Source organism: Capricornis sumatraensis, chromosome 5 (assembly GCF_032405125.1).
Source record: "Capricornis sumatraensis isolate serow.1 chromosome 5, serow.2, whole genome shotgun sequence".
Taxonomy (NCBI): Eukaryota; Metazoa; Chordata; class Mammalia; order Artiodactyla; family Bovidae; genus Capricornis; species Capricornis sumatraensis.
This window is the reverse complement of record NC_091073.1, coordinates 49,838,546-49,866,329: the sequence shown is the minus strand read 5'-3', so window position 1 is coordinate 49,866,329 and position 27,784 is coordinate 49,838,546. Positions and strand designations below refer to the sequence as shown.

The 27,784-nt window shown below is 38.1% G+C and overlaps 1 protein-coding gene across 2 annotated transcripts in view; it reads left to right on the top strand.

Moving 5' to 3' along the window:
- RELN (reelin) overlaps nucleotides 1-27,784 on the top strand; it is a 536,845-nt gene that overhangs the window by 199,228 nt on the left and 309,833 nt on the right. For both annotated transcript variants that reach the window (XM_068972809.1, XM_068972810.1), the window contains exon 4: nucleotides 19,338-19,408. In XM_068972809.1, the coding sequence (XP_068828910.1) occupies nucleotides 19,338-19,408 (71 nt within the window). The remainder of the gene's footprint in view (nucleotides 1-19,337; nucleotides 19,409-27,784) is intronic.

Here is a 27,784-nt window from a genome sequence, read left to right as displayed (position 1 = left end):
ATGTCGATGTTCACTCTTGCCATCTCCTGTTTGACCACTTCCAATTTGCCTTGATTCATGCACATGGCATTCCAGGTTCCTATGCACTATTGCTCTTTACAGCATTGAACTTAACTTCCATCACCAGTCCTATCCACAACTGAATGGAGTTTTTGCTTTGACTCCATCTCTTCATTCTTATTCAATAAAGGACAGAAACAGAATGGATCTAATAGAAGCAGAAAATATTAAGAAGAAGTGGCAAGAATACACAGAAGAGCTATACAAAAAAAGATTCACGACCCAGATAATCACAATGGTGTGATCACTCACCTAGAGCCAGACATCCTGGAATGCGAAGTCAAATGGGCCTTAGGAAGCATCACTACAAACAAAGCTAGTGGAGGTGATGGAATTCCAGTTGTGCTATTTCAAATCCTGAAAGATGATACTGTGAAAGTGCTGCACTCAATATGCCAGCAAATTTAGAAAATTCAGCAGTGGCCACAGGAATGGAAAAGGTCAGTTTTCATTCCAATCCTAAAGAAAGGCAATGCCAAAGAATGCCCAAACTACCACACAGTTGCACTCATCTCACATGCTAGTAAAGTAATGCTCAAAATTCTCCAAGCCAGGCTTCAACAGTACATAAACCATGAACTTCTAGATGTTCCAGGTGGATTTAGAAAAGGCAGAGGAACCAGAGATCAAATTGCCAACATCTTCGGTTCATCAAAAAATCAAGAGAGTTCCAGAAAAACATCTGCTTCTGCTTTATTTCTATGCCAAAGCCTTTGACTGTGTGGATCACCACAAACTGTGGAAAATTCTGAAAGAGATGGGAATACCAGACCACCTGACCTGCCTCTTGAGAAATCTGTATGCAGGTCAGGAAGCAACAGTTAGAACTGGACATGGAACAACAGACTGGTTCCAAATAGGGAAAGGAGTATGTCAAGGCTGTATATTGTCACCCTACTTATTTAACTTCTATGCAGAGTCCATCATGAGAAACGCTTGGCTATAGGAAGCACAAGCTGGGATCAAGATTGCCAGGAAAAATATCAATAACTTCAGATATGCAGGTACACCACCCTTATGGCAGAAAGTGAAGAACTAAAGAGCCTCTTGATGAAAGTGAAAGAGGAGAGTGAAAAAGTTGGCTTAAAGCTCAACATTCAGACAACTAAGATCATGGCATCTGGTCCCATACTTCGATGGCATCTGGTCCCATACTTCATGGCAAATAGATGGGGAAACAATGAAAACAGTGATAGACATTATTTTTGCAGGCTCCAAAATCACTGCAGATAGCGACTACAGCCATGAAATTAAAAGACGTTTGCTCCTTGGAAGAGTCTATGTTCGATGCAGGATACAGGATGCTTGGTGCTGGTGCACGAGGATGATCCAGAGAGATGATATGGAGTGGGAGGTGGGAGGGGGGTTCATGTTTGGGAACTCATGTACACCGGTGGTGGATTCATGTCAATGTATGGCAAAACCAATACAGTATTGTAAAGTAAAATAAAGTAAAAATTAAAATTAAAAAATAAATAAATAAAAAATAAAGAGAAAAGTTATGACCAACTTAGATAGCTTATTTAAAAGCACAGGCATTACTTTACAAACAAAGGTCCATCTAGTCAAGGCTATGATTTTTCCAGTAGTCATATATGGATGTGAGAGTTGGATTATAACGAAAGCTGAGCACCGAGGAATTTATGCTTTTGAACTGTGGTGTTGGAGAAGACTCTTGAGAGTCCCTTGGACTGCAAGGAGATCCATCCAGTACATCCTAAAGGAAATCAGTCCTGAATATTCAATGGAAGAACCTATGTTGATGCTGAAACTCCAATACTTTGGCCACCTGATGTGAAGAACTGACTCATTTTAAAAGACCCTGATAATGGTAAAGATTGAAGGCAGGAGAAGAAGGGGATGACAGAGGATGAGACATTTGGATGGCATCACCGACTCAAAGGACATGTGTTTGAGTAAACTCTGAGAGTTGGTGGTAGACAGGGAGGCCTGGCGTGCTGTAGTCCATGGGGTTGCAAAGAGTCAGACGTGACTGAACGAATGAACTGAACTGATGGACTTATTTATTATTACTAATTCTAATAATTTTCTTGTGGATTCATTGGATTTTTTTGTAAACAAGATCATGCCATTCACAAATAGAGATGTTTTTACTTCTTACTTTTCAATCTAGATATCTTCTATTTTGTTTTCTTGCCTGATTATCCAGGCTAGAACCTCCATTACAGTGTTGAATAAAGGTGGCAGGAACAGAATTCTTGTCTAGATTAAAAATAATATTATCAGAAAATTTTGAAAGCATGAGAACATGAAAATGATGCATTTCTTTTCTTGATTTGAAAATTCTTTAACTTCCTTTTTCTGGAAGCTTTCACTATCTTCTCTTTGTCCTGTTGTTTTCAGTTTCTTGATAATGTGTAGGACGAAAAGGAAGTAGATGATAGTTTAGTTCTTCATGCCGGCGGTTTCTCTCCATCTTCCTATTTTCAGCCCTGTATATTATACCTCATATGTAAATTCCAGACACTCACTGATTCAGTATTTCTAGAGAATAAGACTCAGATTTATTAAATTTTCCTAAAATTCTTTCCATGTCACCCACATAAATGTTTAACTGACAAATCTGTATTCTCAAACTGCCATAGGTATTATTACCTGTAATCATCTGAATCAAGTGATATTTAACAGCTAGAGATAAATATGATCTGTGGATTTGAAATGTTCACTGTGCATTTCCACTTCATGATTAAAAGTTAATTATGGCTAATAAAAGCATTGTCTATTTCCAATCAAGTTAGAAATCATGACAAGATATTATTTCCAAGTCCCTTTTTAGTCTACCCATATAATTGAGTTTAGGGCTTCCCAGGGGACTCACTGGTAAAGAATTTTCCTGCTAAACAGGAGATGCAAGTGTGATCCCTGAGTCAGAAAGATCCCCTGTAGAAGAAAATGGCAACCAACTCTAGTATTCTTGCCTGAGAAATCTCATGGACATCAGAGCCTGGTGGGCTACAGTTTGTGGGGTCACAAAAGAATTAGGCGTGCCTTAGTGACTAAACAACAACATAATTGAGTTTATTGTTATTGTTCCTTCACTAAGTTGTGTCTGACTGTTGGTGACCCCATGGATTGCACCACACCTGGCTTCCCTGTCCTTCACTGTCTCCCAGAGTTTGCTCAAAGTCATGTCCGTTGAGTCAGTGATGTCATCCAATCATTTCATCCTCTGTTGTCCCTTTCTCCCCCGCCATCAATCTTTCCCAGCATCAGGATCTTTTCTAAAGAGTTGGCTTTTCACATCAAGTGCCAAAGTATTGGAGATTCGGCTTTAGCATCAGTCCTTCCAGTGAATATCCAGGGTTAATTTTCTTTAGGATTGACTGATTTGATCTGCTTGCTATCTAAGGGACACTCAAGAGTCTTCAGCACCGCAGTTTGAAAACATCAGTTCTTTGGCGCTCAGCCTTCTTTATGGTCCAACTCTCACATACATTCATGACTGCTAGGAAAACCATAGTTTGGGAATTATTTCATGTGGAAAATTGTCAAAGGCTTTCACATCAGTGGGACCATATAGATATTTCAGAAAATAACTCTGATATATACTGAAAACACAATATAGAAAAGGTTCCATAATAAATAGGTTGATAAAAAATATTCAATAAAATATGCAAGGACCTTTTTAAATAAATGAAAAAAATTTAAAATCCCACTTGGATTATGATCCAAAATTAAATTTTGGTCCATATACCAAAATAAATTCCAGATGAGTAGAAAAAATTCCCCAAAGAATATGAAAGCAAGCATCTTTTTAACTGAGTTTAGAATGGGAAAGAGCTTCTAAGCATGAAAACCATGGAAAAAAATTAAAAGGCAATAGATCAAAATATTTGATTATATAAAATTTTTAAACTTTTGAAAATAAAAATCATAAAGACAGTAAAAGACTAATTATAAACTGCATAAAAAGTGTTGACAACAAGTATAACGTGTAGTTAATAGCCTTAACATTTAAAGAGCTCTTTAGTAACTCAGAAAAACACTACAACCTATAGCAAAGTTGGCAATGACATGAGTAGATCATTCCCAAAGCTGAAAAATATAATCACCAAATATGCAAAATATCCTCACTAATAATCAATGGGATAAAAATTAAAAGTAGCATGACATCCATCTTTGAAATGAAAATTAATAAACTGATAATGTTTATTGCTGGGCTTCCCTGATGGCTCTAGTGGTAAAGATCCCACTTGCCGTTGCAGGAGACATAAGAGATGTGGGTTCAACCCTAGGTGGAGAAGATCCCCTGAAGGAAGGCATGGCAACCCACTCTAGTATTCTTGCCTAGAGAATTGCTATGGACAGAGGAGCCTGGTGGGCTACAGTCCAAAGGGTTGCAAAGAGTTGGACATGATTGAAGCGATTTAGCACGCACACGTTTATTATCACCAGAGCTGTTGTGGCATGGGGACTCTCTGGGACACTAATGGGGTCATGTACCTTTTCTTAAATGGTATTTGGAGTTATGACTTTCGTATTTATGCCCTTAATTCCATTATCCAAGTCCTTGAAATCCCTCTTAAAATACAAAATACGCTGAAAATGTTGAACTCAGAGAAACAATAGAATGGCAGTTGCCACATGTCGTGGTGTAAGGAAAATGGGGAAATATCTGTCAAGGTGTATAAACTTCCAGTTAACCAAATGAATGAGTTCTGGGGGTCTAATGTACACATGGCAGTTATAGCTAACAACACTGTATGTATATTTGAATGCTGCCAAGAGAGTAGATCTTAAGCATTTTCACCATAAAAAATATGAAAATTATGGACAGGATTGAGATTAGTTAATGCTATGATGGTGATCACTTTGCAATATATAAATGTATCAAATTAACACCTTTCACACCTTAAACTTATGCAGTGTTTTGTGTCAATTATATCTCAGTAAAGCTGGAGGTAAAAGCTAAAGATATGATCAAAAGTTATTTTATTATTTAAGATATTAAAAAAGAAACAAAATTCCAACAACAGTATAATAAAGAAATTATGATACAGCTATACAGTGGATTATTATTTAGCTTTTGAAAATCTTGTTCCAAAAATATTTAATGAAATAAAAACTACTTATAACACATATTTAGTATAAAGGAAGATAAGTATAAAGGAATATATCATCACTGACTCAATGGACATGGGTTTGAGCAAACTCCAGAAGATAGGGAAGGACAGGGAAACCTGGCATGCTGCAGTTCATGGGGTCACAGAGTCAGATATGACTTAGTGACTGAATAGTAACAATAACATAAACGAATATGACTACTTTTAAGCAAGTGATTTTCTAAAAATCTTGATACTCATAGACTAATTTTAAAAACTAGATGGGTATATAGTTCTCTAAAATGTTAATACTGATTATCTCTCCTAGGTATGAATATGAGTAATTTAAGTTTTATATTGGTACTTTCCTGTATTTTAAATTTTTCATAATATGCACAAATTGTTTTCAGAACAGAAAAATTATCAAACACTGTTACCTATGAGAGAGGCTTGCATTATAATTTGTTTCCTCCAAAATAACCATTATATATACTTTGTCAGGATTTCTTTATAAAAATGTTAGTATTATATCAATACACTAGTATTTTCTTAATTTTTGTGATTAATTAACTAAGTTAGAAATCCTGTCATTCCTAATCCAGATTGGAAAAGAAGAAGTAAAACTCACTTTTTGCAGATGATAAGATACATAGAAAACCCTAAAGACGCCACCAGAAAATTGCTAGAGGTGATCAATAAATAAAGCAAAGTTGCAGGATATAAAATTAATGCACAGAAATCTTTTGTATTTTTATACACTAACAATGAAAAATCAGAAAGAAATTAAGGAAACAATCCTATTCATCATTGCAACAAAAAGAATAAAATACCTAGGAATAAACCTATCTAAAGAGACAAAAGACCTGTATGTAGAAAACTATAAGATACTGCTGAAAGGAACCAAAGATGGAGAGCAAATGGAGAGATATATACCATGTTCCTGGAGTGGAAGAACGAATATTATGAAAATAATAGCAAATACTATCCAAAGAAATCTACAGATTGAAGGCAATCCCTATCAAACTACCAATGATATTTTTTCACAGAATTAGAACAAAAGTTTTCACAATTTGTACAGCAACACAAAAGCACTTGAATAGACAAAGCAATCTTGAGAAAGAATGGAGCTGGAGGAATCAACTTACCTGACTTTAGACTATACTACAAAGCTACAGTCATCAAGACAGTATAATACTGGCACAAAAACAGAAATATGGACCAATAGAACAAGATAAAAAGCCCAGAGATTAAACCCACACACCTGTGGGCACCTTATCTCTGACAAAAGAGGCAAGAATATACAATGGAGAAAAGGTAGTCTCTTCAGTAAGTGGGCTGGGAAAACTGGACAGCCATGTGTAAAAGAATGAAATTGGAACACTTCCTAACACCATACACAAAAGTAAACTCAAGATGGATTAAAGACCTAGATGTAAGACCAGAAACTATAAAACTCTTAGAGGAAAACATAGGCAGAACACTCTTTGACATAAATCACAGCAAGATCCTCTATGACCCACCTCCTAGAGTAATGGAAATAAAAACATAAATAAACAAATGGGACCTAATTAAACTTAAAAGCTTTTGCATAGCGAAGGAAAGTATAAATGAGGTGAAAAGACAACATTTAGAAATAATAGCAAATGAAACAGCTGATGACAGATTAATCTCCAAAATACACAAGCAGTTCATTCAGCTCAATACCAGAAAAACAAACAGCCCAATCAAAATGTGGGCAGAAGACCTAAACAGACGTTTCTCCAAGGAAGACATACAGATGGCTAATGAACATATGAAAAAATATTCAACATTGCTCATTATTAGAGAAATGGAAGTTGTGATCAACGTAAATAGCATATTGAAAAGCAGAGATATTACTTTGCCAACAAAGGTTCATCTAGTCAAGGCTATGGTTTTTCCAGTGGTCATGTATGGATGTGAGAGTTGGAGTGTGAAGAAAGCTGAGCACCGAAGAATTGATGCTTTTGAACTGTGGTGTTGGAGAAGACTCTTGAGAGTCCCTTGGACTGCAAAGAGATCCAACCAGTCTGTTCTAAAGGAGATCAGCCCTGGGTGTTCTTTGTAAGGACTGATGCTGAAGCTGAAACTCCAGTACTTCGGCCACCTCATGCAAAGAGCTAACTCATTGGAAAAGACTCTGATGCTGGGAGGGATTGTGGGCAGGAGGAGAAGGGGAAGACAGAGGATGAGATGGCTGGATGGCATTACCGACTCGATGGACATGAGTTTGAATGAACTCTGGGAGTTGGTGATGGACAGGGAGGCCTGGCATGCTGCAATTCATGGGGTTGCAAAGAGTCAGACACAACTGAGCAACTGAACTGACCATCTATTATCACCTAACCAGCTTCCTCAGTGTTTCTTATGCAATAGCATATGGATTACTTTTTAAAGCACCTAACATTGTATGGTAAGTGGTAATGCAGACTAACCATTCATGTGTTTCACAAACATTTACTGCATGGATATAATATGTCAAGCACAAAAAAGACATAGACAAAAATTCCTGTGCCTAGGGTACATGTAGCCTATTATAGAAGACGCAATTAAAACTAATTCAAAATATACTTGCTGAGAACTGATCATATGTCACCTGAGCAGACCAAGAAATATGAGCGCCTACCCCACTCCAGTACTCTTGCCTGGAAAATCCCATGGATGGAGGAGCCTGGTAGGCTGCAGTCCATGGGGTTGCTAAGAGTCAGACATGACTGAGCGACTTCACTTTCACTTTTCACTTTCATTCATTGGAGAAGGAAATAGCAACCCACTCCAGTGCTCTTGCCTGGAGAATCCCAGGGACGGGGGAGCCTGGTGGGCTGCTGTCTGTGGGGTCGCACAGAGTCAGACAAGACTGAAGCGACTTAGCAGCAGCAGCAGCAGCATAAAGCAGGCTGATATCTCAGCGCTTCAACAGATTCATAATCCTTAAGGGTTTCTGAATAATTATTTAGTAGAGACAGAGAGAACATGATCTTTTTAATATGAAAAGTTGTACATCGTTTTTGTTGTTTATAATCAAGGTTGTATTACTTGTGGTTTTCTGAACCAGGATAATTGTTGATAAAACTCAAGCTCTTTTAGAATCTAGACAATAAAAAGTTCTTCATTTTTGATATGGAGTACCCCTCCATTCAGTTTTAGGAACGTAGCACGTGAGTTGGGAGCTTCTGAAGATGTTTGGGACCTTGGTGTAATCCTTTTTGCTAATCAGTCCAGTCAGCCTTCCCTTCCTTTAAAATTCTGTGATCAATCCTGAGAAATTTGGCAGCTTTGCTTCTTTAAATAGTTGGTGAGAGCAATCCTTTTGCACACTGACAAAACAAAACATAGTTTTATCTGCTTGGAGGTTATCTTCCCTCCCTAAATCCATTTTACTGTTGATTTACAAAGTAAACAAAGGATAAAACTCCACCAGTGATAAATGTTTGCTTGTCTTTAGTATTATGCATCCCTGACTGTCAGTGCTTTTTAATCATAATTATGGTTCTTTATTTCAATGCAGTGTCACATAGCAGTATTATTGAAAATACTTTAAGTGAGAATCAGGGTTTCAGTTACATTTGGTTTAATGCATGCAATGCCATCGGTCAGTTCAGTCGCTCAGTCGTGTCCGACTCTTTGCGACCCCATGAATCGCAGCACACCAGGCATCCCTGTCCATCACCAATTCCCGGAGTTCACTGCCAGATGAACATAGGCCATCTGTGTTTTGCCAGATTCCCATATATGCATGCAGTGATGGTCATGTCACCACCCACTTCTCTTCTGGGAAACTGGTGAATTTCTTTTGATATGGATAGTAAGATGTTCCCAGATATCAGAAAGGTAAAGTTGTTGTGGAAAAGGTATCAAAAAGAGAAAAGAAGTTAGGATTTTAGGCCTGATCTCATGTCAGACTATCTCAATTCAAACTCCTAACTTGTCAATTGGACTTTCATTACTGAAATCTCTTTTCACACACTAAAAATATCAAAATTCTTTACAGAAATAAAACACAAATACATACTTTTATAAAAATTATGTATAAAAGCAAAGAGTGTAACATCTACATGGTAAATGTCCTTTGGAAGAATTGTTTGACATGGGTTGAATCTAATGTTGGTTGTACAGAAAATGGCTTTTTTTTCTTGTAGTAAACCCAAACTTTTTTCCTTTTCTATTTTTGTCTTTCTCTTTCTTTTCTTTTCCCCTTCCTCCTTTCCTTTTCTCTTCCTATCTCCTTTTCTTTCCTTCTCTCTCTCTCTTTTTTTTTTTTCCCACCCAAAGACCTTCAAACTACATTTACAGTTGGAATTTACTCTTTGGAAAATTCCCATAACTGGTTCAATATGCAGAATGCTTCTGAAATTCTTTCAGTGATAAATGATAGATGAGGAATATCGTTCATGGAATTTTCTTTAGTTATGCCTTGCTCACTTTTTAATGGAAGTTAAACTCCATTATAAACAATGATCTTTCTTTTCAATGATTTCCTGTTAAAATTTTCAGAAAAAACTATTTCATTCTTATATATCAGTGCTAGTACTCCATTCCAGAAATCTGACTCTAGGCCAACTATCTCTCTTCTTGAATAGACAAGGATATTTTGTTGCACTGAAAGGTCTTTAATCTATGTTTCAATTAAGCATGTTGTTAAAATTTCAAAGACAGACAAAGCCTTTGATAAAATTTTTTCCATGTTCAGAGATACGTGTATTCACAGCATCTTATTGTATGCTGAGGCAATCAATTCCTTTTCAATCTGATTAACTGTCCATAATATTAACCTTTCAGTACAGATTACAGTGACTTAGCCTTGGTCCCTGGTGGCTCAGAGATTAAAGCGTCTGCCTCCAATGCAGGAGACCCAGGTTTGATCCCTGGGTCAGGAAGATCCCCTGGAGAATGAAATGGTAACCCACTCCAGTATTCTTGCCTGGAGAATCCCATGGATGGAGAAGCCTGGTAGGCTACAGTCCATGGGGTTGCAAAGAGTCAGACACGACTGAGCGACTTCACTAACTCACTCACTCAGTGTTAATTTATTGTTGGTTAAGGTTCTTCCCTGGTAGCTCAGACAGTAAAGCGTCTGCCTACAATGCTGGAGATCTGGGTTTGGTCCCTGGGTCGGGAAGATCCCCTGGAGAAGGAAATGGCAAGCCACTCCAGTACTCTTGCCTGGAAAATCCCATGGACCAAGGAGCCTGGTAGGCTACAGTATATGGGGTTGCAAAGAGTCGGACACAACTGAGCAACTTCACTTCTTCACTTCAAGGTCAGGCAGTCATGAATGAGTTTCCTTCTTTCCATATTGTTTCAATTTATAAGAATAACTGTGAAAAGAAAGGCCTGGGCTGCAAGTCAAGTCACCTTAAATTACGAAGTTCCTAAGTCAGGGGCTTCCCTTGTGGCTCAGCGGGTAAAGAATCTGCCTGCAGAGACCTGGGTTCAATCCCTGGGTTTGGAAGATCCCCTGGAGAAGGGAAAGGCTGCCCACTCCAGTATTCTGGCCTGGAGAATTCCATGGACTGTATAGTCCATAGAGTCACAAAGAATCAGAAATGACTGGGTGACTTTCATTTCATTTAGGTTAAGGCTAAGAAAATAGGCTGTGTTATCCTTGGAGATGTCTAGCACTACCCGGGAGGTCTAAGAAGGTTTTGTAAGGGAAAGAGATTTCTGGATAAATTTTAGAGGATGAAAAAAAGATTTTTGGCAGGAGTCTTCAGTGACAGGTGATAGGATGTGTAAAACTGGGGAAGGAGTGGCATAAAAGAAACCAGGCATTCTAGAACCTGTGAAGACTACTCTGTGGCTCAATTACAAGGTGCCATGGAAGGTGAAGCTAGACACACTAGGCAGGGACCAGATCCTAAAAAAACCTTTTAGGTCATTCTAAGGACTCTGACAGACTGCTTTAAGTGATGGAGAGCCACAGAAGGATGTCAAGCAGTTTTAGAAAGAAAACTCACACAGTGTGAAAGCTGTGACTGTATGGGGATGAATCTGGAAAGAGATTCCAATCAAGAGAGTGCACATTGTCCTAGGTTTAAAAATGATTCTTTTTAAAATGATTCTTAGGTTAATCTGGGAGCAAATTGATTCGTGAAATAATGAAACAGTGCACTTGGGTAGGCGTTATAGCAACTATACTAAAACTCCTTTTCAGTCCTGTTTTGGAAACTTGATGGCAATATTCAGAATAGAAGCAAATTGTGAGCTGAAAATTGTTTTGATTCACTCATATGTTCATCTGCCATTATGACAGATGCCTTGTGGGGAATTAATTTCTTTTTAATTAACTATTTCTACTATTCCAAAAGCTTGAAATCTATTTAGGTAGAGAGACTATAAGTATCTGAAGAGTAAATGTTGTTATCTTTAAATAATAACTGTTGAGATTAACCCTGTCTTCATATAGAGAATCTGAAGCCTCAAGTAATTAAAGAAGTATGTATTCAGCTTGTCAATGGCAGCACCCTGTGGTCACCCACTCATCTTTCTGATTCCAGGGACTGTGAGCTTCAGGATCCTACATCACCACAACACACACTTACTGTTAAATGGCTTGGGCAGCCTACTAGACAGTTGCTCTCTGAATGCAGTTAAAATTAGAATATGGTAGTTTTTTAAAATTCATAACAGAGGCTGTTTCAAACTCTGAATATGGTATCCATAATGAACTTTCTTCATCTGATAGAATCTATGGAGCTTTTCAAATGATATATCGTTAACAATCCCTCTAATTTTAAAATTACTTATTTAACAGGGATTCTTGTTGGCAAACTTGCTGTAGAAACCTATGCATCTCCCAAGAAGATAAGTACTAATTAGAAGCTTATTCAAGAAATTTGGTCTGCTCCCCAAAACACTGAACAATGAGGATATTTTCTGAACTCTTCTGAAAAATTACTGCTAATTATCGAAAATTAAGTTGCAAGTAGTACCAACATAGTTATTAGCATCACAACTTTGATAGACTTCCTCCCAAAAGAGAGCTATAAATTGCATAATATAATTCTGAAAATAAATGCCTGTCACCATATACCATAGCTATATATTGTTATCAGTTCAGTTCAGTCACTCATTTGTGTCCAACTCTTTGCTACCCCAAGGACTGAAGCACGCCAGGCCTCCCTGTCCATACCAACTCCCGGAGTTTACTGAAATTCACGTCCATTGAGCCAGTGATGCCATACAACCATCTCATCCTCTGTCGTCACCTTCTCCTCCCTCTTTCCCTTTTTTCCCAAGAAGCAAGTGTCTTTTAATCCCATGGCTGCAGTCAGCATCTGCAGTGATTTTGAAGCTCCCCAAAATAAAGTCTGTCACTGTTTCCATTGTTTCCCCATCTATTTGCCACGAAGTGATGGGAACAGATGCCATGAGAAACTAAGAGTTTTCTGAATGTTGAATTTTAAGCCAACTTTTTCACTCTCTTCTTTCACTTTCATCAAGAGGTTCTCCAGTTCTTCTTCGCTTTCTGCCATAAGGGTGGTATCATCTGCATATCTGAGGATATTGATATTTCTCCCAGAAATCTTGATTCCAGTTTGGGCTTCATCCAGCCAAGCATTTCTCATGAGGTACTCTGCATATAAGTTAAATAAGCAGGGTGACAGTATACAGCCTTGACATACTCCTTTCCCTATTTGGAACCAGTCTGTTGTTCCATGTCCAATTCTAACTGTTGTGTCCTGACCTATAATCAGATTTATCAAGAGGCAGGTCAGGTGTTCTGGTATTCCCATCTCTTTCAGAATTTTCACAGTTTGTTGTGATCCAAATAGTCAGTCTTTGGCATAGTCAATAAAGCAGAAGTAGATGTTTTTCTGGAACTCTCTTGATTTTTTGGTGATCCAGCAGATGTTGGCAATTTGATCTCTGGTTCCTCTGCCTTTTCTAAATCCAGCTTGAACATCTGGAAGTTAACAGTTCACATACTGTTGAAGCCTGGCTTGGATAAGTTTGAGCATTACTTTACTAGCATGTGAGATGAGTGCAATTGTGCAGTAGTTGAGCATTCTTTGGCATTGCCTTTCTTTGGGATTGGAATGAAAACTGACCTTTTCCAGTCCTGTGGCCACTACTGAGCTTTCCAAATTTGCTGGCATATTGAGTGCAGCACATTCACAGCATCGTCTTTTAGGATTTGAAATAACTCAACTGAAATTCCATCACCTCCACTAGCTTTGTTCACAGTGATGCTTCCTAAGGCCCACTTGATTTTGCATTCCAGGATGTCTGGCCTTAGGTGAGTGATCACACCATTGTGATTATCTGGGTTGTGAAGATCTTTTTTGTATAGTTCTGTGTATTCTTGCCACCTCTTTGTAATATCTTCTGCTTCTGTTAGGTTCATACCATTTCTGTCCTTTATAGAGTCCATCTTTGCAAGAAATGTTCCCTTGGTATCTCTAATTTTCTTGAGATCTCTAGTCTTTCCCATTCTATTGTTTTCCTCTATCTTTGCACTGATCACTGAGGAAGGCTTTCTTATCTCTCCTTACTATTCTTTGGAACTCTGGATTCAAATGGGTATATCTTTCCTTTTCTCCTTTGCCTTTCACTTCTCTTCTTTTCACAGCTATTTGTAAAGCCTCTGCAGACAACCATTCTGCCTTTTTGTATTTTTTTTCTTGGTGATGGTCTTGATCCCTATCTCCTGTACAATGTCACAAACCTCTGTCCATAGTTCTTCAGGCATGCCATTAGATCTAATCCCTTGAATCTACTTGTCACTTCCACTTTATAATTGTAAGGGATTTGATTTAGATCATACTTGAATGGTCTAGTGGTTTTCCCTACTTTCTTCAATTTAAGTCTGAATTTGGTAATAAGGAAGTTCATGATCTGAGCCACAGTCTTGTTTTTGCTGACTGTACAGAGCTTCACCATGGTTGGCTGCAAAGAATATAATCAATCTGTTTTTGGTATTGTCCATTTGTATGTCTGTTTTGGTAATATCCATTTGTAGAGTCTTCTCTTGTGTTGTTGGTGTTTGCTATGACCAATGTGTTCTCTTGGCAAAACTCTATTAGCCTTTGCCCTGCTTCATTCCGTACTCCAAGGCCAAATTTGCCTGTTACCCCAGGTATTTCCTGACTTCCTACTTTTGCATTCCAGTCCCCTATAATGAAAAGGACATCTTTTTTGGGTGTTAGTTCTAGAAGGTCTTATAGAAAGACAAATATAACATGGGTTAAAAATTGAAAGACATAACCTCTAGGGTCTTTTAACTCTGAATTACTGTGATTTTAGCAATTTTGGAATATATAAGTATACATTTATATTTATATTTAGATGTATTTATGTTTATACATTTATATTTTGACTATATATGTATATATTTAAATATATTTTATATAAATATATATTTCCATAAAATATTTGAAGTAAGTACTGTGCTTCTGCAGTAAACCACCATGAATTACTTCATTAACTCTGAATGTGTTCAAAGTAGGCTTGCCCTTATTGAGGAAAATCACAGCCTGGGGCCTTTCATGTGTAAAAGTAATGGAACTTGGGTTCTTGGTGGTTACCTGGGCTTCTGCTTTTTCTTCCCCCTAAGATAAGGTGCTAAGTAGTAGACCCTTAAAGTCACCTAACCAGGCACCTATTGTAGGATGCGTATTTTAAAAATGTGATCTGAGGGATTTAAAGATTTGTATAGGAAGTGATGTACATGATGATTATTTGTCAATGCATATGTTTGTGACCTTGTATCCTAGGCCTTGGACAGTGGTGTAAATAAGCTTCACATCCAGCATGTTTGTATTTGGTAGGAAATAAGAGAGATGCAAGGGATCTGGGGGCTGATGGAGGAAATGGGGCAGAGCTCAAAGGGAACTGTAGTGAGCTGAATAGAAGCCAAAGGACTCAACCCTGTGAGAGAAGTGATCAAGAGAAATTGACTGAAAAGTTGGAAAAGAGAGCACAGTCTCTAGGAGGCATGGATTTAAAGATTAGGCCCAGAAAGCAGGGTCTCCTCCAAAAAAAAAAAAAAAAAGATGGAAAACTACCATCAAATCTTTGAATCAGATCAATGACAATTTAATGTAATAGTTATAAAGTGAGATACATTATTTTCTTGGGCTCAAAAATCACTGCAGATGGTGACTGCAGCCATGAAATTAAAAAATCCTTGCTCCTTGGAAGAAAAGCTAATGATAAACCTAGTCAGTCAGTTCAGTTCCTCAGTCATGTCCAACTCTTTGAGACCCTATGGACCGCAGCACATCAGGCTTCCCTGTCCATCACCAACTCCTGGAGCTAGCTCAAACTCATGTCCATCAAGTCAGTGATGCCATCCAACAACCTTATCCTCTGTCATCCCCTTCTCCTCCTGCCTTCCATCTTTCCCAGCATCAGGGTCTTTTCCAGTGAGTCAGTTCTTGGCATCAGGTGGCCAAAGTATTGGAACTTCAGTTTCAGCATCAGTCCTTCCAATGAATATTCAGGATTGATTTCCTATAGGATGGACCAGTTTGATCTCCTTGCAGTCCAAGGGACTCTCAAGAGTCTTCTCCAACACCACAGTTCAAAAGCATCAATTCTTCAGTGCTCAGCTTTCTGTATGGTCCAACTCTCACATCCATCCATGACTATTGGAAAAACCATAGCTTTGACTAGATGGACTTTGGTTGAAAAAATGTAATGTCTCTGCATTTTAATATGCTGTCAAGGTTTGTCATAGCTTTTCTTCCAAGGAGTAAGCATCTTTTAACTTTATGGCTGCAGTCACCATCTACAGTATTTTAAAAGCAGAGATATTGCTTTGCCAACCAGGTCTGTATAGTCACAGCTATGGTTGTTCCAATAGTCACGTATGGATATGAGAGCTGGACCATAAAGAAAGCTGAGTGCCGAAGAATTGATGCTTTTGAACTGTGGTATTGGAGAAGACTCTTGAAAGTCCCTTGGACAGCAAGGAGATCAAACCAGTCCATCCTAAAGGAAATCGGTCCTGAATATTCATTGAAAGGACTGATACTAAAGCTGAAGTTACAATATTTTGGTTACATGATACAGAGAACTTACTCACTAGAAAAGACCCTGATGCTGGGAAAGATTGAAGGCAGGAGAAGGGGACAACAGAGGATGAGATGCTTGGATGGCATCACCGACTTGATGGACATGAGTTTGAGCAAGCTCTGGGAGTCGGTGAAGGACAGGGAAGCCTGGTGTGCTGCATCCACAGGGTCACAAAGAATTGGACAAAACTGAATGACTGAACAACATAAAATAAGATCTTGACGTTCAGACTGCCCGAGTTTGACTACTGACCTAGTACCAGTTACAAGACATTAAGCAGCTGAAACAATAGTTCTGTGTCCAAGGAAAATGAGGGTAATAGTACCTACCTATTAACGTTGTTGTTGATATTAATTGACTTAATTTACATACAGCCCTTACCACAGATATAGAGCCCTTACATATATATATGCATGATATATATATATGTATGCCTTATACTTACCTTTATCAGTCACATTATTATTATTACTACTTTTATTTCTCCCAAGCAGAGGACTTCTGATAATGACATTGAGCACATAGTGTGCTCGTCAATCCAGTTTGAAACTGCTGAACCCTTTCTTCAAACAGAATTAAATACTTAGAACATATGTTAGAACCAGATGCTCTAGATGAATTAATGGTGCCTGAAGCATTTCCTGCTGCCTATCCCTTGGGCTCCCTTGGAGATCCCTGGGCACACTATAGAGCACATTTTGAAAACTACTGATGCAGTGAGAAGAATCCAAGGCTTGGAATCAAGACCTGAAATCAGGTTCTATCTGCCATTATCAGGCTATGTGACCTTCAGCAGGTGCGCCCTGGGCGTCTGTTTCTTGTAAAGAGTCAGACTAGTTCAATGGTTTTCAAACTTTTCTACTTCAAATCCCCAAGTATTCCAGGGGAGAATACCAGGAACTTTTGGAGGCTAGGCCCTAGGGAGCATGCTAGCTGAAGAGAAGGAACCCAACAACTTCAAAAGCTGGAGCTCCCCTGTTCATATATAGGCGTTCTGTAATATTTGTTTGAAAAATGAGTACCACTGCTAAAGAAATTTTGACTAGATCATAAAAATTCATTCAGTTTTAATTGTTCTATAGTTCTTAGAAATTCATTCATTGAACCCCAGTACTAAAAGTAAGAGCATGAATGAAATTCTAAATCTGAGGAAACTGAGAAGTAGAGGAAGTGGCCTGGACTATTTACAGGGCTCTGTGCAGTGACCAGTGTATATACCAGTACCTCTGATTTCCAAAAGGCAGAACCTCTGTGACATGAATTTTATTTGAATACTTTGGCTCCTTCATGTTCAGAGCCATACACTGGCACAATGATAACTAAGTTTGTGGACCAATGAGAAATATTACCATAAGAATATTATATACTTATAATCCAAAGACAACTAAAATGAATGATTATTTAAATACTGTACGTTGCAGGACTTTTCTTGGTGGTTAGTGATTTCAGAAAATATATCCCTTCCGTAGTCAATGTCAAATTAAAAATCTACATTTATAATTGCTGTTTTGCTGTCGGAAGTATATGTGAACTTGGAAGCTCTTGACTTGATTTAGATTTGTTTAGGTAAATTAAGTTTCCATGTTCTCTCTGGAAATAAAGCTTGTAATTAATTTGTGGGTCTGTGGGTCTTGTTTATGGCTTGGATTGGTCCTTAATTTAGTCCGTCTCACTTTCAGCTTGCTAAAAGTAACGAAAACCTTTTAAATACATGTGACTATATAGGGATAGTGGTAGTATCTGTTTATCTGTGGTTTCAATAGTGATTAATATGCAGTAGCAAGGGCTGATTACCCTTGTAAACATCATATAGAATGGGAGTTGAAGGCTGCCCAGTGATTTTTCTCTCCAGTAATATCTCTCTCCCACTATTCAAAACTCTCGCTACTGTGTCATTGTTTGTGTGTGTTAAAGTATAGTATTTTCAGTGTCACAGCTGAAATATGTTAGTTGGAGCAGTATCACCCATTAACACTTCAGCATGGCTTAGTTTATCAGATTACTTCCAGAGACTCAGGTCTGGGGGACTGACACTAGCAATAGTAACAGTCCAATGCGGAATAGAAATCAGTAAGGTCTGCAGCATGGAGGAGGAACATGCATCCACCTGGAGACCAGAATGGGGATGTTGGGAACCATGAGTCCTAATGGGCTGGACAAAGGGCAAGATGTCCACTGAGGGATGCACATATGGAGGGGAGACGCAGAGGCCAAACACTGCCTTTTGTGACCTAGTCCAGTGCCTTGAATGTAATCCATCTTCAGTAAATGAGGGCTGGATCAAATTGTTTTTGTCCTAGCCTGGTTTTGGCTAGAACTAAAGTTGAGATTTGGTGTTAATACATTTTAGTTATTAAAAAGATTTTGTATAGATTATTTTCTGAAATCAACTTTCATAATTTCCTGTTTTAAATTTGTTTAGATAATACATTGTGTACCAAAAGAAAAAATCTTGTTTAAGAAAAAACACTTCAAATATAAAGCATAAATAATTATTCTTCTAATAAGACAGTTCCTATTATAGCTATTGAATAACAAATCTGTTACAAGGATGTTATTTTTTTCATGAATCCATGTGCACAGCTCTGATTAGAGGAGGTAAAAGATGCACATCTTCTTCAAATGGTAAATTAGACCCAGTGGGGGAAAAGGTGTATTTTATTATGACAGACTTTATATTATGAAAGCTCAGAATAGGCCTCTTTAAAAACAAAACAAAACCTTAAAAATGTATTTCTTGGTCTCAAATCTCTGTGTTATGGAAACCATTGATATCAGAAAAAAGTACATTACGGGCATCTTCCTCCAGCGCTAATATCATTATTATACAACAAAACATTTAATATCAAGGTCTCCTGAAGAATGATTTTAATAAACATCCTTTCTGTGCTTTTTTCCCTACCCAAGATTTGCTCACACCTGCAATTTTCAGAATAAACCCACAAATGTTAGAGTATCTTTACAAAGTAAAACCAACCAGAAGATAATTCTCAACGCAGGTGCTTTGGTTTAAGCCTTGACTCTATTATTCATTTTCATCTCTGTTTAGATGCACTTATTTTAAAAAAGATCATGTCCATGTAACATTTTAAAATAAGGTTTTAAAAAGTTTAAAAATACATTGTTATCACCAAACTTATTACAAGATTGTGTTAACCGTTTCCTATTCATTTCCAGGGCTACAGCAACACACAGGGGCCAGATTATCTTCAAAGATGCTTTAGCCCAGCAGTTGTGTGAACAAGGAGGTAAGAATCATCTATGACTACTTCATGTTGGTTGTGTCAAAATTATTCATGGTACTGAGTAAGCATTTCATGACTATTACTTGATCATATGTTCTGAAAATGGAGTTATTGACCCCTTAATATATCTAATAATTATCTTGTTGCTACTTACTAATAAAGATCTGTAGACTTCTGAAGATACTAACTGTGAGCACAATAAATCAACAGGAAATTTATCTTCTTCTCATAGTTTTTTTTTTCGTAATGAATTATATTTAGTTGTCTTGGAAATATGAATCTTAGTAATTTTAGAATTTTACAGAAACATACCTGCTTAATTTACTACTTAAATTTCTTAGTAACTTTGTCAAAAATGTTTATTGCTTTTAATATTTGGTTATGTTCTATATGAGCATTGTATAGCATCCATATACTTGTTTCAACCATGTGCACTATTAATTTCAGATGCAGCATCATTTTAGGTACATTAGGTATATGTTCAGTAGTCACATTAAGCTTTATGACTGCCTCATACACATCCAGACTCTCACAAAAGTCTTATACCAAAGACTTTTTATAGATGCACATATGTAAATGTATGCATGTGCATGCAATGGAAAGGTAAATACCAAGTTCTAGGCCCCCACACAAGTTTATTCCCACTACCTCTTGAGCTTCTACCCAACTTTGCTTGTGTCTTCATTGTTGTATTTACTACTTAACATAGAATTTCCTTCTGAAAAGTGATGGATATCATCCTTGAGAGACTGAGCTTCTCAAGTATAGGAACCATGCCTTAGTGCTCTTTGCTGCCCTAGAAACTGGCACAGTGCTTAGCATATGAGCCTTTCCAAAAATGTTGATAGGTTGAATACAAGTTTTTCCTCGGCCATACATATGTTCCTTGATTTAAGCATCCTGACAATTAATATATTTGAAGCCAGTCTTTGTATATATCATCCCAGTTTCACCATCATCATAGACATATTGTCAATTTTTGTTTACAGAGTGATATTTGGGGAATCTTGTTAACTTCATTGCAATAGTGAATTTGAAGGAAATTTCTACTAATTATCTCTCTGCTGAAGAGACTCTAATGGGTTTAAGAGAGAAATGAGGAAAATTATGTGGGTTTTTGAAAGGCTTAAAATAGTGCTATTTATTATTTGTAGCAATATATATATCACCAATATAGCTTTATCTAAGTAATGTGATACTTGATAACTATTACTGTAAAACTTCTGATTGTTTATATAATAACTCAAATTAGAAAACCCCACTCTAATTCTAGCTGCAGATATATTATCAGTGTTCTTAGTTTGTTTGAACAGATTTGTATTCTGTGACTTTTGAGAATGGAAAAGTGTGATAGCCTTTGTAGTAGGCTGAAGAAATCTATCACACTGTAAATCTTTTTTCAGACTATAAAAGTGTTCACTTTACTAAAAATATAGAACACCATATATATTCTATGTATCTTCTCCTGACTATGCAGTTTTCTGCCCAGAAAATTGCATAGAGTCAGGAGAAGATATGTCTAATTTTATTAACATTTATCAATGCCTAAAAACTGATTTATTTTAAGCCTTGGATTTTTTTTATCTTCTGTTGTACATAAATTGTTGGGATTGGATTCATTTGAAATGAAAAGAAAAAAAAGAAAAATCAATGGGAAAAAATTCTCAACCAGTGAGGAAGAAAGTGCCTTACATAGTAGTGTTATGCCTTACCATAATTTACATGATGGTAGATGGGTATATTATTAAAAAATGCCTTTCAGCCCAGGACCAGAGGAAAACATTGAGCTTTTCAACAGCACCTAATCAACTGAAATCATATCAATCCATCCAAGATAAGGTGGAAAGAATACTAACAAGAATGATGGCTTCCTGCTGTCAGGAATAATAAGGGAAATAATTGGTGCTATAAAGCATATATTTATTTTGGCCCTATCTACTTCTGATTAAAACATTAATTATATCCTCAAATAAAATAACATAAATTTAACATGTAATAATTTCCTATTCATTGGTGGGAAATAGCCAAGTGTTAAAGAGGGTAAAATGACAGTCTGTCTATACCACAGGACAGTATCTTTCAATCCCAACATACTTGGTAGTTTTTTTAATTTCAATTAAATTAAGGAATTTAAACAAAGCAAATTTTGCATTGTGGAGCTTGAGTATAGATATTATTACAAGATGATTACTGGATAAGCATATTAACTATTTTTTATTGAAGTAGAGTTGATTTACCACTGATTTACTATGTTGTGTTAATTTCTTCTATAGAGCAAAGTGATTCAGTTACACATATATATATGGTTTTTCTTATATTCTTTTCCACTATGGTTTGTCCCAGGATATTGAATATATTTTCCTGTGCTGTACAGAAGGACTGTATTGTTTAGCCATCCTATATATAATAGTTTGCACCTGGTGACTCAGGCAGTAAAGAATCTGCCTGCAATGTGGAAGACTCAGGTTCAATCCCTGGGCTGGGAAGATCCTCTGGAGAAGGGCATGGCAGGCCATCTTGTCTGGAATTCTTGCCTGGAGAATTCCATGGACAGAGGAGCCTGGTGGGCTGTAGCCCATGAAGTCTCAAAGAGTTGCACACGACTGAGCGACTGACACTTTCACTTTCACAAGCATGTTATTTTATAAAGTGAGAGACTCAGAAAACATACTGACAGTGTGTTAAAAGACTCCCCCTCTCTCCTGCTTCCCATTAGATCAGGGCCTACCCCCTCCTTGGGGAATTGTGTACTAGCCTCCTCCCTACTTTCGCTGCTCCCACTTTTTCTGTTCTCTGTACAGAGCTGCTAATATGGAAATAGGATTCTATCATTACTCTACTTCAAACCTTTCAATATCTCAATTGGAGGCAATAATTTATCATCAGAGGAAAATCCCTGCTGCTGTATAAGAAAAATTCTGACAACCTGGCCTCAGTTTTCCTCCTCTGCTTAATTTGTTGTTATCCTTTCATTTCTCTTTATTTTTTTTTATTTAAAATTTGTCAGTATTTTATTTATTTTTTTTAATTTTTATTTTTACTTTATTTTACTTTACAATACTGTATTGGTTTTGCCATACATTGACATGAATCCACCACTGGTGTACATGAGTTCCCAAACATGAACCCCCCTCCCACCTCCCACCCCATATCATCTCTCTGGATCATCCCCGGGCACCAGCCCCAAGCATGCTGTATCCTGGATGAGAGAATGGCATTGAAACATGTATAATATCATTTCTCTTTAAAATTCCTGGAATGCCTGTCTCTCAATCACTCATGTTATTGACACTCTATACTCTTTGTTTTCTTTGTCTGAACGACCCTTTTCCATCTTCTTATCTTTGTCTAGCTCAGGGTTTCAGGTCCTGCTTAGGTATTACCTTCTCCTGGAAAAAAAAATCTTAAATTCCTTTTATGCTCCTCCTCGAGCTGGTCTTGGCAACTCTTATGCATGGTGACATAACTCTCAAAGCCCAGGAATAATACAAATGGAAAACCTGCCAGCATTACTGTGTGCCATAATGTACACCAGGCACACCACAAACATGGACTTGTTTATTACTGCAACCCTGTAAAGAAGAAACTGTTATTATCTGCACTTGAACGATGAGGAAACAAAGGTACAGTGAGAATAACTTGGTTAAGATCTCACAGTTAGAAACTGATCGAGCTGACATTAGAGTCCAGGCAGTTTGGCCAATATTAGCCCTCACGTTACATTGCCTTTCAAAGAAGTCTCTTACTTAAGCATGCATTCATTCATTTGATAAGTGATATTTAATACTGTAATAAGAACATTAACACACATGCCTTGTCTGTTGTTAGCTATAAGCTCGTTGAGGGTAGGAACTGGGCTCTTTATTACTGAATCTCTAAAAAGTGAAAGTGAAAGTGCTCAGTCGTGTCCGACTCTTTGCGACCCCATGGACTGTACAGTCCATGGAATTCTCCAGGACAGAATACTAGAGTGGGTAGCCTTTCCCTTCTCCAGGGGATCTTCCCAGGAACCATGTCTCCTGCATTGCAGGTGGATTCTTTTCCAGCTGAGCCACAAAGGAAGCCTACTGAATCTCTAAAGCCTTCCACACTGTCCATTAGATAGTGTGCACCCAATAAATGTTACTGAATGAATGAATAGTTGAAGTAATATGAAATTGGACTTCAACGTATTAGCTCTGAGAAGCTGCTTTCCTTCCGACAGGGCTCTCCAGCAGCCTGCTGAGTAGAGAGGCAGCTGGAGAGCCACCAGCATATGGATGCTGAGGAGATAATGTACTCATCCCAAGAGTTCCCCAGAGAAGGGAGGAAGAGGCTAGTGTGGAATGTTAGGGATTGCAGGGGCAGGAGAAAGAAAGAATTCTGGAGAAGGAACAAGCTTCAGAAGTGGAGGTACTAGGGAAAACATTTCAACATGGGAGAGACATTCAAAAGGGACAGAGGCTTCCAAAAGAATGGCGAGGAGAACAAGAAAGAAGCTTTAGAAATTTTCAATCAACAGGTCATTGGCAATTTAATGTGAGGATGGTTTCGAGAGTGGCCAGACCACACGAGGCAGCCTGGTTGCTTGGAAAGCTCTTGCCTAAGGTTTGTAGTCTGACAGTCAAGGGAAGACAAACTGTTGTGAGTTGAGAAGTAAATGTGAAACATTTTTAAATTTGCGGCTTTGACAAGGGAGACTATTGATTGTTCTTGCTCCCTAATGCTGCAGCAGGGGCCCTGATAAAGACTTGCCTGAAATAAATAAATAAAAATAAAGTTGAGGCTTTGAAAAAATCTAGTATTAAAGGAAAGGAGAGAAAGGCCACTGAAGTGGAAAGCAGGTTCAAGGGAAAGATGGATTCTCTCTTTGTCTCTGTCTCTATTTCTCTGTCTGTCTCTCTCTCTCTTCCAGACGTATTTATAGACTTTTACTGCCTTGTAAGACTTTCACTGCCTTGTAGAGAGACCATCAGGAGCACACCTAGAGTTGAACAATTTGATTTAGTACTCATTCCAGAATAGGAGAAGGCAGATATGCAGATGACACCACCCAAATGGCAGATAGCAAAGAGGAATTAAAGAGCCTCTTCATGAAGGTGAAAGAGGAGAGTGAAAAAGCTGTCTTAAAACTCAGCATTCAGAAAACTAAGATCATGGCATCCAGTCTCATCACTTCATGGCAAATAGTTGGGGGGAAAATGGAAGCACTGACAGACTTTATTTTCTTGGTCTCCAAAATCACTGCGGACAGTGACTGCAGCTATGAAATTAAAAGATGCTTGCTCCTTAGGGAAAAAACTATGAAAAACTAGACAGCATATTAAAAAGCAGAGATATTACTTTACCGACAAAAGTCTGAATAGTCAAAGCTATGGTTTTTTCCCCAGTAGTCATGTATGGATGTGAGAGTTGGACCATAAAGAAAGCTGAGCACTGAAGAATTGATACTTTCAAACTGTGATGTTGGAGAAGACTCTTGAGAGTCCCTTGGACTGCAAGGAGATCCAACCAGTCCATCCTAAAGGAAATCAGTCCTGAATGTTCATTGGAAGGACTGATGTTGAAGCTGAAGCTTCAATACTTTGGCCGCCTGATGTGAAGAGCTGACTCATCGGAAAAGACCCTGATGCTGGGAAATACTGAAGGCAGGAGGAGAAGGGGACAACAGAGGATGAGATGGTTGGATGGCATCACTGACTCAATAGGCATGAGTTTGAGCAAGCTCCAGGAGATAGTGAAGGAGAGGGAAGCCTAGCGTGCTGCAGTCCATGGGGTTGCAAAGAATCAGACACTCAGACACGAATGAGCAATGAAACAACAGCAACAGCATGATTGGAAAATTATGAAAACAATCATTATGATTATTTGGGCCTATATTTTATGATTTTGGTTGAAGTTTAAAGAGAAGGAGCTTTGCTCTGAATTGGATATTATCAGCAAGTAGGTGTATTCTATGGATGAGGATCTTAATAAATCTTTTCCAAAGGGAAAGCAGAGCAGAGTCAGGCTAAGACTGTAATTGATAAAGAAGCAGCAGCCACTTCTACTAGCCAGGAAAGAGGGACACACGGTGTATTGTGAGTTGGACAGTGTTCTGGTTGTGCTCACATTCAGGTGTGATTACAGAGTGGCCCTGTGGGTCTTGACTCACCATGATTACAGTGGCTTTGTCTGAAGCTGATGTTCTGTGAGATTGTTTCTGTTTGCCAGAAGAGCACCACGGCCCAACTGTGAGTGCCAGGCCAGCTTCTGGATGTCAAGGGCTGCTTTTCCTTTCTTGAGACCTGGGGGAGAATGATGCTAATAGATGGGCATTGTCTTTTGGGTTTAGGCTTTATGAGGATTTTTGAATCAGAAAAGTAGGTCTAGATCCAGGTTTTGTGTTACCAAACTCTCTAGAATCTCTGACACAAAACACAAGCTCAGTAAATGAAAAGGGAAGGCGTCTAGCTAGAACAAAATTGTATCCGGGGTCAGCCAATAGGTAATAAAAAGACTAACTAGATAAGTGTGGTGAGATTACAGATGTTTATTTTTTTTCCTTCGAAGTTATCTGCATTTTCTATTTTTTATAGTGAGTTTCAGTATTATTCAGTACTATTTAAGTTTATCGCTAAAGTAACAAATATAAAGTTATACTTATGAAGGAGGGGGACAACTGCTGAGGCAGGTGGAAAAAATCACTTCTAGGAACTGAAGGAAAATTCTGAATTACAACTCCCATGTCTGTTCCTCTGTGAGGTCTTTCCTGGCTCCCATAATGTGATTGGTCCATGTTGTCATGATTATTTGTTTAAATACTCAAGTCTGTCCCCTCACTCTTACTTGAAGCTTCCTAAATCCAGCAACCATGACTTAATGTTTTTTTTTAAAATATCTAACAATGCTTGGCATAAAGAAGATACTCTCTAAATGGTTGCTGACCTTATACTTTATACATTTGAAAAATCTGTCTCTCCTGAAAAAAAATCTTTAACTCTGAACTTTTGCTATAAAACACCATGAAGCAGTGTGGCTATTACCAAAGCAATGTTCCTTATACTGACCTTGGGTTGAAATTATGAATCGTTGCACTAAGAAATCTGAAAACTGTTCACAGATTTTCATCTAAAAACTAATGAGTCCTCTGAATGTTCTTGGACATAAACCATGTTTGGGGATTTTATGTCTTTACCTTGAATCCCAGGGTCCTAAGTAATTATAAGCACCTATCCAGTTGAATTCTGCTGACAGTTGTAGGGCAGATGAGGAAGCAGAGTTTTCTCATTTCCAGTCTGGAGTGGGGGTAGGCAGGTGCCAGGTTGTATACCCCCAATTGTTTTGGAAAGTGGAAGATGCTTAGGTTCATTCACCAGCAGTAGAAAATAAAGCAGGGATTCATTTAACATACAGTACTCAACAAGGATTATAGAATGCATACTATGTACCAGACTAAGCTAGATCTTGGGATACAATAGTGAACAGAGTAAAGATCCCTGCTTTACTGAAGCCTACATTGTAGTGGAGAGGATAGACGGTTAGCATGAGATATAATAAATGCCCCATTCATGGATCACGGACTTGCTGTCTAATCACCTCAGCTGCTGCCGTCTCATCCTCCTGCTGTCTTCAATTTTTTTTCCAGCATCAGTGTCTGTTCCAGTGAGTCCGCTTTTAGCATCAGGTGGCCAAAGTATAGGAGCTTCAGCTTCAGCATCAATCCTTCTGTAAATATTCAGTGTTGATGTCCTTTAGGATTGACTGGTTTGGTCTCCTTGCAATACAAAGGACTCTCAAGAGTTTTCTCCAACACCACAATTAGAAAGTATCAGTCCATCACTGTTCAGTGCAAACTCCAAGATATAGTGAAGAACAGAGGAGCCTGGCATGCTGCAGTCCACCAAAAGTTGGATGTGACTTAGTGACTGAACAACAACAATATATTAAACAAGTAAATGTGACACCATGTTAGAAAGTAGAGAGTACTATAGGGAAAAATAAGAAGACCTAAAAATAGGGCAGGGTAAGATAACAAAGTTGGGTGGAGGGGAGAAAGGCAGGCTTCAATTTTAAATAGGGTGGCAGATAAGTCAGGCAGGCCTCACTAAGGAGATAACATTATAGCAAAGACCAAGAAGGTATCTGCGGGATTGTCCAAAAATGTCATTAGGTGATTTTAAAGACAGATATGGTAGCGTTATGTTAACTACAATTCTCAGTCTCATCTCAGTTTCAGTTGCTCAGGCATGTCCGACTCTCTGTGACCCCGATGGACTGCAGTACACTGGCTTCCCTATCCATCACCAACTCCCAGAGCTTGCACAAATTCATATCCATTGAGTCAGTGATGCCATCCAAACATTCATCCTCTGTCGTCCCCTTCTCCTCCTGCCTTCAATCTTTCCCAGCATCAGGGTC